This window comes from Odontesthes bonariensis, chromosome 9 (genome assembly GCF_027942865.1).
Source record: "Odontesthes bonariensis isolate fOdoBon6 chromosome 9, fOdoBon6.hap1, whole genome shotgun sequence".
NCBI classification, from domain to species: Eukaryota; Metazoa; Chordata; class Actinopteri; order Atheriniformes; family Atherinopsidae; genus Odontesthes; species Odontesthes bonariensis.
Genome location: NC_134514.1, coordinates 15,373,433 through 15,387,439, shown reverse-complemented (window position 1 = coordinate 15,387,439; position 14,007 = coordinate 15,373,433). Strand labels below are relative to the sequence as shown.

General features: G+C 40.4%; 1 protein-coding gene across 1 annotated transcript; it reads right to left on the bottom strand.

The window, feature by feature from the left end:
• Positions 1–206: 206 nt before the first annotated feature.
• igsf10 (immunoglobulin superfamily, member 10) lies at positions 207–13,703 on the bottom strand. The gene is made up of 9 exons (XM_075473306.1): positions 13,440–13,703; positions 11,780–11,909; positions 10,501–10,891; positions 9,253–10,014; positions 7,301–9,070; positions 5,590–7,176; positions 4,427–5,330; positions 3,502–3,868; positions 207–3,419 (listed from the first exon to the last, which is right to left on the bottom strand). The coding sequence occupies exons 1-9, from the start codon at positions 13,640–13,642 to the stop codon at positions 1,869–1,871; spliced, it is 7,665 nt and encodes a 2,554-aa protein (XP_075329421.1). The 5' UTR covers positions 13,643–13,703; the 3' UTR covers positions 207–1,868.
• Positions 13,704–14,007: the final 304 nt, after the last annotated feature.

Genomic DNA, 14,007 nt, shown 5'->3' with positions numbered 1-14,007 from the left:
CTTGAGTCTCCATTTAAAAGCAGCTGTAAGGCACCGAAAGCCACAACAAATTAATTGTGTCCTGTTGACTGGCTGTGTTTAAAGTTGGTTTTCATCCTCAAATACCAGAGAGGCTGTTGTTCTGATATATTTTAATCGAGAACATTTTCTGATACAACCATCAGCTTCATAAAGAAAAAAAAAATATTTACAAATACAAACAGGATTCTCTCAATGACATGCACTGACGTGGATTCAAACAAGACCATTTCACATTATGTCTAAATAAGTTTTTCTCTTTTCAAACTTGTTTTCCTTAAAGTGCCAAGAGGCAGCACAATTTACGAGGTCTTGTACAAAGGAAGGTGCATCATTAGCCACAACTGGTGCAATTTACTGTGAAATTGCTTCCAGTTGTTTTTCTTAAAGCATTAAGTGCATGTCTTGAGATACAGTGGCTTGCAACTTATTCTTCTTTAACAGTTGCTAATCAAGTGTGGTTAAAGAATAAAAATCAATATATTGTGGGCCATCTCATTATTTTTTTTCAGTTTCATGAATTTGTCTTGCGTGAGGTCTATCGTTTTTATATATAAGGTTTTAAACAGAAACTTAAACCCATATCAGTTACTAACATTTTCATCTCTAAATGATATAAAAGTCTTTTTTCCTCTTCTGTCTTTAACCCTTCTTTATTTTTTATATACATTCATATGAGAGCAGTAAAATTAGCACATAATCACCAACAAAAATCAAAAGCTCTCCTTTGGGTCCTGTACACTAAAAGTTTGGGTGATGGACTATTTTCACAGCTGGAAAGTTAAAACTCTGTCTGTAAGATCTCAACTACAGCCAGACCTATAACTTACTGCTGAGGTGAGGTACAACCTGATAATTGCCTTCATTACAACATTTTATTAGCCCACAAGTAAATCATTTTTCATACTTAAGTGATTTTGAAATAGTAGTCCAATATAAACATTAATGACACAAGCAATATTTACTTTTTATTAAATATTTTCACCAATACCTTGAAATAGTAAATATTAAAAATACACACACATATGTATATATACATATATGTACTGTATTATTACAGATTAGCTTCATGTATTACATTACTATAAATTCTTGTATACAACACAATAGATTAATGTATCATTGTGTCACTTTTATTGCGCTGCCAATCGACATAAAGAAGTCTGCTTTAAACTGACATGAAAATAGAAAAACTACAATATAGAAATCTGAATCTGATATGAAAGTGTGGTACTGTCCATGCAGATATGCTTCCAGTGTAAGACAAGCTTAATTTCTTTTTATATAGAGCAGTAAAATTCAACGAACTGCCATTGAAAGATATTTTACAACATACTCTGCCTGTTGCCTTTTCAATTTGCCTTTAAGTAACAAAGCTAAACCCATGACAGCAACAGTACCTGGCAAATGTCCAAAGGGAATTACAACCCTCTTGGGAACCCTTTGATTTTTTTCCGTCTATCTTTTAAAACTTTTTTTTCCTGTCTATATGTGCTGTAATAGTATCTACAGTGATATATACACTATAGTGTAGTGATACTACACTCAATGTCTGGTCAGAGCAATCACTCTGCTTCCATGTCAACTGACCCAACTGAGAACCACCCATGAATTTCCAGCCATTTAGTTGTTATAATAACAACTTTGTAACCCCCAGATGTGTTTTTCAGTTAAAAAAAATATCAGTATATAATCACGTCTTCATGTGATCAGTTTTTTTATCCATATCTGTGACTTGTTAATAATGTTCCTCAAGCCTCAGTTCTTACAAATCCATGTGCTAGACAGCATAGACACAAGGTACAGAACAGTGTCTGTTAATATTGACAATAGGAATATACTGTCCTTTCTCAAATTACACGTACAAATGTGACCTTGGAGTCTGTACCGAGGTGGTTCTTGGCCAGACACTCGTATCTGCCAGAGTCTGATGCTGTGGGCCTCTGGATGATAAGTGTACCATGAGGGTGAAGCAGCTCGCTACCCATAGGCCGTCCTTGCTCTGCTGCTGACAGAACTGAATGATCAGGAAGCTCCCAGGTGATCTCTGGCTTGGGGATCCCGGAGGCAACACAGTTCAGCTGGAGAGGTGTCCCAAATACTACCCTTACACTGGGAGGGGGCCCTGTAGTTATCCGTGGAGGGTAAGAAATGACACTAACAGGAACAGTGAGCACTGCCTCCCCAGCATCATTACGAGCCCTGCAGATGTAGTTTCCTCGATCGTGGAGAGTAGTATCCTGAACAACTAGGGTGCCATTCTCTAGCAGTTGGTAGCGCCCTAGTACTTGAGGCCGGGTAAGAGTGTGGCCATTAGGAATGGTCCAATAGATCTTGGGCCTCGGACTACCATCAGACAGACAGTGAAGGAACAGGACTTCCCCAGACATGCTGCGTATGATGCCCTTGGGTCTTGTCAGGATGTAAGGCTTCTGCCCAATATTCAAAATTATTACCTTCTCAATATAACCCAGAAAATTTTTGGCACCACAACGATACTTCCCAGAATCTTCTTTCTGAGAGTTGTAGATTACTAAGGTCCCATCATTGCCTAGTTGGTGGTGAGAGTCATGGCTGGATCCACCAGTAAATTGTGTTCCATTGGGCAAAATCCAAATCATGTCTGGGATTGGGTGCCCATTAGCAGAACAATTCAAAACTGTTGTTTTCCCAATACCAGACATTATGCGTTCATTGAAAGGGTTCTTAAAGATTGGCCTTCGAAGCATGCTGGTAACTTCCAGCTGCACTACCAATACTGCTTCACCCCCATCATTTCTTGCCAAGCAAATGAATTCTGCTGTATCGGTAGGCCGCACGTTACGAATCTCTAGTGTCCCATTGTGGTGAACAATAATCCTGCTGCCAAAGTATGGTGCTGGAAGAAATATGTTATCAGGCATAATCCATGTGATAGTTGGAGTGGGATCACCATCCGCATTACAGTCTACAAGTTTCCTGGAGTGTTTTGGAGCAACATCTTTAATTACAGTCCTGTTCTGTCGGTAGCCATTGATCACTGGTGGATTCCCATTTATGTCCAGTTTATAAACTTTTCTGTTTTCTCCACCAGGATTACGAGCCATACAAACATACTCCCCGGCATCAACTAGCTTCACATCCCTAATATCCAGAGAACCATTGACATGCATTAAATAGCGTTCATTTGATGCCGCTATTACATCATTGGTAGGAAGCATCCACAAGATCTTGGGTTTGGGCTCCCCAAACACTTCGCAGTCAAAGCGAATATTATCCCCAGGCTTCACCCTAGCATAGGTCTGGCTAGGTGGATGTATCCTGGGGGGAGCTGATACCACAGTGATATGTACGTGCATTTCATCTTTTCCCACTTGGTTTTCAGCATAGCAGGTGTAGTCTCCTTCTTCTGATATTCCAACCTGAAGACACATGAAATTATTGTTAAACTTTAATCTGTTTTTGTACGTTTTATTCAAGCTTATAGTTGATGCAATGGTATACCTGGTTTAGATAAAGCGTTCCATTGTCAAAGAGAGTATAGCGTCTTGCTCGTCCCCCTCCATGGCTAGCGTCAGACTGCAAAGCACTGTTGACCACTGTACCATCTGGTAGACCCCAGGAGATCTCTGGCTTCGGTGCTCCAGAGGCTTTACAGTCAACTTTCAAGTCATTACCGTAGGAAACTTGCTTCTTCCCATAAAGCTTAGGCTCTATTTTGGCAGGCTTCATTGATACTCTGACTCTCATGAGCTGAAGATCATCACCAATCATGCTTCGTGCCACACAGATATAGTCTCCAGCATCTTTATCACTCAGTGTATTAACGATAAGAGTACCATTATCCAGAACCTTAATTCGACTGCCCATCCTGGAAAATTACACAGCATAAAACAAGAGTCATATCATAGAAGATACACACATACAAGCATGCACACACATATCATTGTAAAGGCTTTCTGCATTTCAAATTATGTGATTTCAGTTCTAATCTGACTGAATTTAATTATGTTATATATATCCCAATCTAAAAAATAATTACCCTGTTGTGGCATTACTCCAGAATTCTGTGGTTTATGAAGACATCTAAAAACATCAAATGCACTAAACTAAAAATGAGATATATAAAGGTAACCTAAGATCAGGATGTGAAAAAGACAACAAAATACTAATCACTAGTAGACAAAACGATCCATTGAGATGTTCATTTGTGTTTTTTTTTCTTCAGATTACAGTTGCACATTCCTGACTTTTAGTGAAAATCATTAACTTGTTGTCATTTGGTTAGTACAGCCTTACATTATTAAGAGAAGATTTACTTGTCTCTCCAAAATGCTTTCATTGTTTACTTTAGTTTTGAATGATATGTTTTCTGTAAATGTTTTAGTGTTATTCTGTACATTTATGCCACTTAGATGAGTATTTTCACCTGTGCCAATGATCAACAACAGCTTTAGAAGGTAGCCTCCAGATGATTCTTGGCTTAGGATCTCCTGTTGCTGAACAGTTTAGACTCAACTGATCCCCATAAGACAACTCTGTTATGGGCTCAGATGTCTCTACTATTTGAGGTGCAGACTCTTGTGTCTCTACTGTCAGAGTCACCACCATTCGTTCTGAACCAGTAGAGCTGGTAGCAATACATTCAAATTTTCCACTATCTGTAAAGGTCACATGTTTTATGAGAAGCGTTCCATTTTCTAACATTGATATCCTTGGGTCACTGGCACGTCTGTTAGCTTTGACAACTGATCCATCATGAAGAACCCAGTGAATATTTGGATGAGGGGTGCCATGGCCTGTGCAAGGTAGCCACAAGGTTTGGCTCAAGCTCGCTTTTAGCTGCTGACGTTTTTCCTCAACAATGCCCGGTGGAGCTGCCACCACCTGTAGTCGGACTGTAGCAGTATCTGCTCCAGCTGGGTTACTGGCGATACATTTGTAAAAACCTCTATCATACACAGACACATGCTCAATTATTAGAGTCCCTTCAGAAGATACTGATACCCTCCCCTTCTCTGTGTTCTGATCCCTGACTTGGGTCCGGTTAGCCAAAATCCAGGAAATCACTGGTATGGGCCTGCCCTCGGCTTTGCATTTCATCTCCACTGTGTTTCCTGTATGAAATTTCATATCTCGCATTTTTGGCTCTAGGATACGTGAGGGGTAAGCTACCACAGAGAGGGTGACAAGAAGCTTATCTGCTCCATGATCATTCTCAGCAAGACAAAGATATTGGCCGCGGTCCTTTATGTTGGCATTCTGGATGGACAGGGTGCCATTGCTCAACACCTCAAACTTGCCCATCCTTCCCTTAATAGTCATTGTGTTTCCTAAGAGAGAGAGCAAAAAAAACACATTCAACATGAAGACTTACAAAATCTGAATAAGCACTGCTTTTGCTAAATAAAAATCTTTTACATTTTTTTTCACATATTTCACAATAGCCAAATTATAAAATCAAGCTCTTTAATCATTGTATTTTCAGATCTCAAATATGTCATGTTTAAAAATTGTATTTATTTTAACTATTTACCTGAAAATGTTCTGAAACTTTAGATTTTTTAACAATTGATTAAATTGTGTGTGTACCTGTGCTTGAGGAGAAGCGTTTCCAGGTTATAAATGGTTGTGGGATTCCTACAGCCTCACATGGCAAGAAAGCATCTGAGTTGGACAAAACAGTAAAGCTAGCTGCATTTCCACCAACTATACTTGGCTTACTTGTCAAGGTCTTTGTAGTGAGTTCAAATCCAGGAGTACTAGCAGTGGTACCTTTATTGTCAGGTACATTATTATAAATAGAAGAGATATGCATTCCCTTGTTGTATGAATCATGGGTGTTGTGTCCTTGCTCAGCTGTAAAGATGGTCATTGTGTCAAAGATAAGGCCTTTATCTGCACTGCCTCTGACACTACTGCTTTGGGCTGTGGGTCTGATTCTTCTCATTGGTGGCCTGCGTACGGTGTCTTCATTCTTCCTCTGTATTGGTGGTCTGATGTGACTGTGGATTCTGGTCTGAGCTGTTGTGTAAGTTCGTTTTGTGGTAACTGGTATCAGTAAAGAAGTGGTAGGATTATAAGTGGTTGAAGCAATAAAAGGAGTCTTGGTGGTAGTGTAGGTCAGTAAACTGCTCGATGTCCAGTCAAATTTGTCATATAAGTCAGTCTTCCCTGATGTTTGGTCAATGGAAACAGCCCTTGATGGTGTGTGCAAGGAACTGTGAAGGGAAACAGTCTGTTGAAATTGTGTCGTGGCTTTCACTGTAGTTTCCATAGTTGTTTCCTCTGTAGTTGAAGCTCCAGTTGTAGTGGTAGGAATTACTTTAGTGATTCCAGGTTTCCTGAAAGGCCTCCTGCCCCAAAAAGGCCTCCTTCTTTGCCCCTGTCTTCCCCTTGTCCCACCAGGCCTCTGTCTGATTACAAGCAAATTATCAGGTATTTTCCCAGAGCCTGACAATGCTTCATCGGGATTTTCAACAGAATGTACATTCACGGTAGCTGGAGAGGGCAGAGTCTGTAATTCTGCAGGTGTTTCAGAAGTGGTAAAAGACTTGGGGTAATGTGGTAAACTTGTCGTAATTATATGTTGAAAGTTTGGTCGCATTGTTGTGAACTCAAAATCTGCAGAGGCTACACCTTCATAGTCATCATCGAATAAGCTCTCTTTGTGCTGCTTGTGTACAGATGGTGGAGTGGATCTCGTCTCAGATTCAGGAATTGAGATTGGCTTATTGGTGGGCATAGCAGCAGTGGTTGTGGTTGGTGTCACTGTTGTAGTCTGAGCTATAGTTGAAGTTTTTCTTCGGGTGGATGGCCTCTTTAACCTGTTCAGTATCTTTTCCCTTTCTTTGCCTCCAAACAGCCTGTTCCATGGAATTCTTCCACGAATAACCTTGGATGCCGTTGTAGTTGTGGGTGTGGTGGATGACAGTCCTTTATTTGAGGTAAAAAATGGATCATCTGTAGGATCAATTTCAGGAGCATCAGCAGATGTTATAGACTCAGCATGACTGAAGGGAGCATTTGCAGTACTGTGCCGATTTGTGGAAGAAGCTGCAGTCTTTTGTATAGATGCAGGTCTCTCTGTTTTACTTAGAAAGGGATTGGAGGAAGCAGTGGGTGTAATGAGCTGCACATTAGTGTTTACTGTCTTCTTGTCTTCATCACAATTACAATCTGACAAAAGAAAAAAAAACATGCATAGACTTAGAAAAATTCATAGACTGATAGAGAAATCAGTCATACATGGAACATGCAGCACAAACTGAATCATGGCTGGCATCACAACAGGCTGTCTTACCTGAGGTCAATTCAATCTGGTATGGCACAGAGGTATTTCCATCTTTCCTTATAGAGGGCTGTTTAAGCCTATTGATGAAGGACTGTATGTCAGTGATCCTGTTGGGTTTTATTATCCTCCTACGACCATGGAGGACCCGTCTGCCACCCCTTCCTCTGCTGTTATTGTGTGGGATAATATGGATCTTCTGCTGGGAGATGATGGTGGATCCCGCAGACAGGCGTGGGGATTTTATTGTCTGGGTAGTGTGAAAGGTGATCTCGTCCTTCTGTCGCTCTGTGGTGGTGATTGCTGTGAATGTGGTCTGGCTTTCAGGGTCTGTGTGGATGATAAGTTCCATTGGGCCTGGACCATCCCTCATTGGAGTAACATTAGGGTCTGTAGTAAAAGTTAACACCGCCCCAGTGGATGTCTCTGTCTCTGCAGGTGGTTCTCCTGAAAACTTGAGTTGAGTTTCTTGTTCAGTGTCTGCCAAGGTAAGTTGTAGAGTGACTGGCTGTATGTTCAGGAGTGAATTACTGTTTTTTTCCAAAGCATAAAACTCTGTTGTCTCAATTGGAATTGGCATGTGAGTGAAAATGGACCTCACTGGTGTAGAATCTGATTGCATATAAGTCTCTGTTGTTGGTGTATTTTTATTTTCTTTCATTTTACTTGACTGAATGTAATGGCTATATGCGTTTTCTGCATCAACAATTTGCTGCACCCCTGCTGTTAAAATATGACTCTCACCTTTCTGTGCTGTTATTGATTCTTTAGTTGGTTCTACTATCCCCGGGACTACAATAGAATGGTCTTCATTATGACCCTCACCAGAGCCAATTTCATCATCACTAGAAAAACGACTGTGGGGGTTTTCATGTTTTAGTTCTGTTTTATTCTCTGTGCCAGTTTTTAACCTTGATCCATGCTGGGCTTTTTTCAGAAATTCAGCAAATTTCACGGGATCAACTGTCCTGGAAGCTTTATCAAAGACCCTGCTATTCCAAATGTGTCTGTTCCGAGCTGCCCCTGTCCTTCTCTGTCCCAGTCTACCCCCTGAACTTCCTCTGCCCAAAAATCTGGATCTAGGGTAAGGTCGATCTGAGGTTATAGTCCTGAATTCCTGAGTAGTTCTGTCAGCGGGACTGGAGGAGGGATTTTCATTGGGATTGATTGTACTTTCTGCAAAGGTAGAATCCACCTTGACCTCCATCACCATCCCTGATCCCTCACTATCCAAGACTGTCTCAGCCTCGAGCCTTTCCTCATTCAGTGTCACCTGAGACACGAGCAGGTCAACTCCCAGGTGATTAGCAACCAAACACCTATAAAATCCCCGATCCCTTGCTGTGAGGCCCTTAATCAGCAGTGTCCCATTCTCAAACATGTTTCTGTTCCCTTGAGAGTTGTCCAGTACTGAGTGGTCAGGGAGAATCCAGGAAACTGAAGCCTCAGGACTCCCTGTGGAGCTACAGTCGAATACCAGCTTTTCACCAAGTGACTTTGAAAGTTGAAGACCATTAACCTCCACCTCTTCTACATCAGGAGAAAGCACTGTCACTCGAAATATGAGGATATCTGCATCCAGGTAGTTTGTGGCAATGCACCAGTAGAGTCCGGTGTCAGAGGCATCTGCACCACGAAGTGTTAGCTTCCCTTCAGCAGTGATTATGATCCTCCTGTCCTCACTGGAATAAGGAGCTCTGACCTTACTTCCATCTGGTAAAATCCACTCCATCAGAGGCTTTGGCTCACCCTGAATTTGACAGCTCAACTGTGCCACACCACCTATGTTAAAAAGTAAATAATTAATCAGAGTATTTATGTTTTTTGAAAACTAAAACAAAATACACTCTTAATCTTTCTGAATTATAATCCTCCCTGATTTGTAAATTGTAATACTGAAGTATTACTGAAGGTCGCATCACTAATCAGCAAGATTATCAGTAATTAAAGTCAGGAATCCCCACCTGTGATCACAGTGTGCTCAGTCTTGGTTTGATTGTTTCTCTTAATCATGGTCCAGGAATAGTGGCCCCTTTTAGATGGTGCACTTTCCACGCGTAGTTTCACCACAGACTGGTACTTGATATGCAGAGTGGAAAAGGTGGTAGTAGTACGGTCAAGCTGGAGGCTCACTTCTCCCTGCATTAACCATGAAGGAGAGGCTTTAATCTCAGCCACAATGTTTGCAATATTTTCTTCCCCTTTCTCCTTTACTTGGCTATATCTGTACACCATTTCGGGTGTTCTGGACAGCATTAAACCTCTTTCTAGCCTCATAGGAGAGTCACTGTAGGTGGCCAGGATTTGCCACATGTGTTGGATGTGTTCATAGTCAATGTTACACACCAAATATGTAATCATGCTGGTAGTAAGAACGGTAACATTGTGTCCTTCCTCCTCCTCTAAGGTTTGTGTCAGGTTCTCAAATGCAGTGGGCCTCTGAACAGTGCAGGACAGACTGGCATCATTGTAGAACTGGTCAGCCAGGTTAATTTGTATGGAGCCTAAGGGGGCGATGAAGTCCTTGGGGGAAACTGGAGTGAAGTCCCCCTCCTCCAAGCTAATGTTTTTCTGCTTTAGATGGGGTTTGATCCAGGGTTTAGTACAAGCAAAGGCATCACTGTGGAGCAGGGCTAGTGGTCTGTTGTGGTAAGAAGCAGGATTTTGACAAACAGGACACAGCTGGCCTCCCCGATAACTCCTGTCTCGCTTGCATTTCAGCACACCTGGAAATGATTATCAAGTGTTAAGAGTGTATAGTTGGTGGCAAGGAGTGAGAACATTTACAGTTTCCACATTATAGGCCAGCTCAATCGAAATTTGATAGTAAAACGTGTGAACCAAAAAAGATTATCATCACTGGACAAAATTCTAATATTTGAGCTGACTTTTGCTATAGCCAAGTCATGAATCAAAAACTGCCTTGTGTTGTCCTGTTTCTTTAGAGTTTTCTGCAGCCTGTGTGGTGAAACATTATGATTTCTGACTCCAATGTTGACTGCAAAGATTAATATGTTTCTCTTGGATATGTCTGTCTTGCCTGGGGTAACACTTTATGCTCGACCAGTTTTAAGGAGAAAAACATACCACTGAACATCTGAGCAGAAATGGATTTCTAAAGTTCACAGAGGAGAGGTTTTTAACGCTTATAAGCATATTACATCCTAACATTTCTCGAAATAATTCAGAGAAAGTGCAGGTGTACCGCTCACCTGTGTTCCTCTGTGCCCACACGGAAAACCACTCCATACGGCAATCACACATCCAGGGGTTACCATGGAGGAAGACATTCTCCAACTGACTGCAGCCTGAGAAAATATCTGCAGGCAGAGTGGTCAGGAAATTGTCTGACAAGTGGATGGTTCTTACTGAGGACACCTTAAAAACCTGGCTGTGTCTCAGTGTGATGAATGTGTCTGGGTGGAGCTGCTGAAGGTGGTTGCCCTCCAGATTGACCAGTTGCAAGTTTGTCAGGCCGTAGAAAGCCTCTGGGTTGATAAACTCAACGTGGTTGTGGTCTATGTGGAGTCTCAGCAGACTGTCCAGGCCTTTGAATGTCTCTTTGTTGATTTCCTTTACTTTATTGTGTGACAGTTTCAGGACCTGCGAGAGAAAAGTTTGTTAAAACAGTAATGATTCATGACTGTGATGTAAATACACAAAAATGTAATTATTGTCTTCAAACTGTTTATCTAGTCTGAAAAAGTGCCAATAATCTTGAGATCATTGTTTAGAAAAAGTAAGTGAAAAAAAAAAGTGGAAAACAAAAAGCTCTACGGTAACAGTTTTTTTCTGAAGCTTGTGGTGCTTGGAACTCTGTCTCTGAGAGGAACTGAAATAACTCCAGTCTGCAAGTCTGTGATTTGTGATGCAAATGTGCTGGATTGTGTTCAGCTGCTTATCATTGCTTTACAGTTACATCATAGTTCTACATAAGTCTTAGGATTTCTGAACTGATATAAATCCAAATGTAAAGCAAAAAATAATTTTATTTTGAAGAATGTTAGCTGGCAACATGGATAAAACAAAAAATGCACAGATGCTGTTACGTGTACTTTATTTTTAAAAAAAGGTGTCTCCATATGGTGTGGAGTCTATTAGTGATTCTAAGTGAAGAAGCAGCTTTCGTGGAGTAAGAAGAAAGTTTAGATCACAGAATGTTTCATTCCATAGTCCATTTGATAGCAAAGGTGTTTACTTAATCCTAGTAATCATATTATCTTAAATAAATTTTCAACTTGTTCCTGAAATGAACATTATCAAGACTAAATAAAATTGCAAGAATGTCAAAAATTCTCATCTCTCATTAACAGTAAATAAGAAGCACACAAAACCTACTTATATACAGTTGATGCACTTTCTTGATATCTATGTCATCATGCACTCGTACTGAACTGAACCATGCATTTTCTGAAGGCTTGTCATACACCAATATACTTTTGATTTTCCAGTACTGTAATCGGACCATAAAAGACTGACACATGACTTTACCTGTAATGACTTGAGGTCTTGGAAAGCTCTGTCTTCAATGCTGTGTATAGTGTTGCTGTGCACCATAAACAGCTCCAACTTCTCAAGGCTTGAAAGATCATTCTCTCTCAAGACAGTTATACCGTTGTACCTGAAAGCACAGAAATGAAAAAGAGACATTAAATTGTCCTAATGATCATCAGTATGACTGAATTTGTAGATTTACGAAATACAAATGTTAGCAAACAAGTATCTCATTAAAGGTCCTGAACCACCACACAAGGGTATTGAAGTACTCAATATTTCTGCTCAGAAGGTTGGGAAATTTTTGAAGGTTAACAATTAATAATGTCAATTAATAACGTCACCGTAATTCTTACAGCCTTACCATATATATGGTAATAAGAAGAGGTCTTATTAGAAAAATAGGTGAAAACACCCCTGTAGGTGAATGTAGGCGAGGGTTAATAGGGACACATTTGGACTTGTTGCTGGTCCCAGCGACAGAAGATTTATACTCAAGTATAAATCCCTTTGAAATCTGTTTTCTACATGTGACAAAATCCCTTCTCACTAATACTCTACAACAGTTTTGTATCTCTAACATCATATGAATGAAATCACTTCATAGCTGTCCATTTACTTTTAACATATATGAGCTGTTCAGTAAAAGTACAGTATTTTGTGTTAGAGGCGGAAGTTGAACTGCCTGATTGTATAAAAATCTGAGTTTTACCTCTCAAACAAGCAATATGAGGCAGGACTGTACAAGACTACATAACCCTGAGGGTGTAATAACACTAAAGTCAACTTCAAATTCATTTCAGGAGAGAACAGGGCAACTATTTTTAACTTCCGATCATGTTTTTTATGACATGTATCAACTTGTCACAACCGACAAAGCACAGGTGTTACTAATAACAGTGGTGATGCTATCCTTGCCCAAGGAAGCCATAGCTTGTCTTCAGATCTGACGCTCCTTGAGGGAATTATTATACAGCTAAAATAGCTCATTACACTTGTGTAAATCTGCCAAAGCTAAGTCATAATGTCTGTTCCTTGCCTCTTGTGAAAATGCTCTTTTCTGGCTCAGTGACATCTTAAAAGGAGGTCTAATCAGGCAAAACAAAATGAAAACACCTGTGGGTGAGCACTGCGGACGTGTATTACTTTACTAATAAAACTAACACAAGGTTTTAGAGTCAATTAATACAAAACAAAAATAGAACAAAATCTTTTACCACCACCAGACAAGTGGATAAGGTGACTGAACCACATCTGCTAGCAGTAGCCAAACCTGAGTGGCAAGTGTGCTGTAGGTATGGATGTATTTATGTGTAAGTGTGAGCAAGAAAAAAAGAAGAAAAAAAGGAGGAAAGAATATTTTGTCTCGGTTAGTTGTTTAGATAGCTGTTCACTCGAGAAAGCGTTGGCTATTGTGCAAGTTGCTGCACATTTTAGTCACACTATTCAGTCAATCTAAACATCTATTTAAGTCTAAGCCAGATGCTTATTTTACTACCAGTAACTGCCTTTCTAGAAATATAGTAGCTAACAGTAGTTTCTTTGTAATCTTAGTGTTTTGACTGCTTATAGTCCGTGGCTTAAATATAATATGTGGTATAATTATTCTTCCCCAGAGAACGCAGTTGTACAATCTGCTAAAAGCTGGATCACTTACCCGAGGTTGATTCTTTCCACAGCTGGTGGGAAGTGGTCAGGTATTGCGGTCAGGTATCTGAAGGTGCAGTGCACTTCAGCCCTAACGTGGCAGACGCATGAATTGGGACAGTCAGCACTCGAGGGCTGCACAGCAGCCAGGATCAACAGTGCGCTCAGCAACCACCTCCGCAGGTATGAAGCTCTGCAGGCACACACACTCATCGTGCACGGAGACGAGGCTTCAGGACAGGATGCTACTCTTTGATCGCAGCCATTAATGAAACCCACCTGATGAGAGGGGGAGGACACGTTGAGGCATTTCTCCCGAGAAAGTAGTCACATCCTTTACTAAAGTGAAAGTACTAATGTGACGCTGTGACATTCACTGTCTCATGTAAAATGTATAAAGTCGTAAGCATCACCACACAAATATATCATGAAGTACAAGAAGTATAGAAAGATGATTGTTGCAGTATGACAGTTTATGCTTTTTAAAGGTTTTGAAATGACTAAACATACATTTTTTTTTAGAAAAATTAAAATACTGCACTCGTCATCTAAACTTATTGACTCATTGATTTAGCCTT

What these genes read in the sequence shown, in the direction of transcription:
- igsf10 (XM_075473306.1), bottom strand. Translation starts at nt 13,642, where the DNA reads ATGAGTGTGTGTGCCTGCAGAGCTTCATACCTGCGGAGGTGGTTGCTG. An exon ending in GTGGAAAGAATCAACCTCGG is followed by an intron (nt 11,910 to 13,439) that starts GTAAGTGATCCA and finishes CTGTGCTTTCAG; the next exon opens with GTACAACGGTATAACTGTCT. An exon ending in ACGCTTCTCCTCAAGCACAG is followed by an intron (nt 5,331 to 5,589) that starts GTACACACACAA and finishes TCTCTCTCTTAG; the next exon opens with GAAACACAATGACTATTAAG.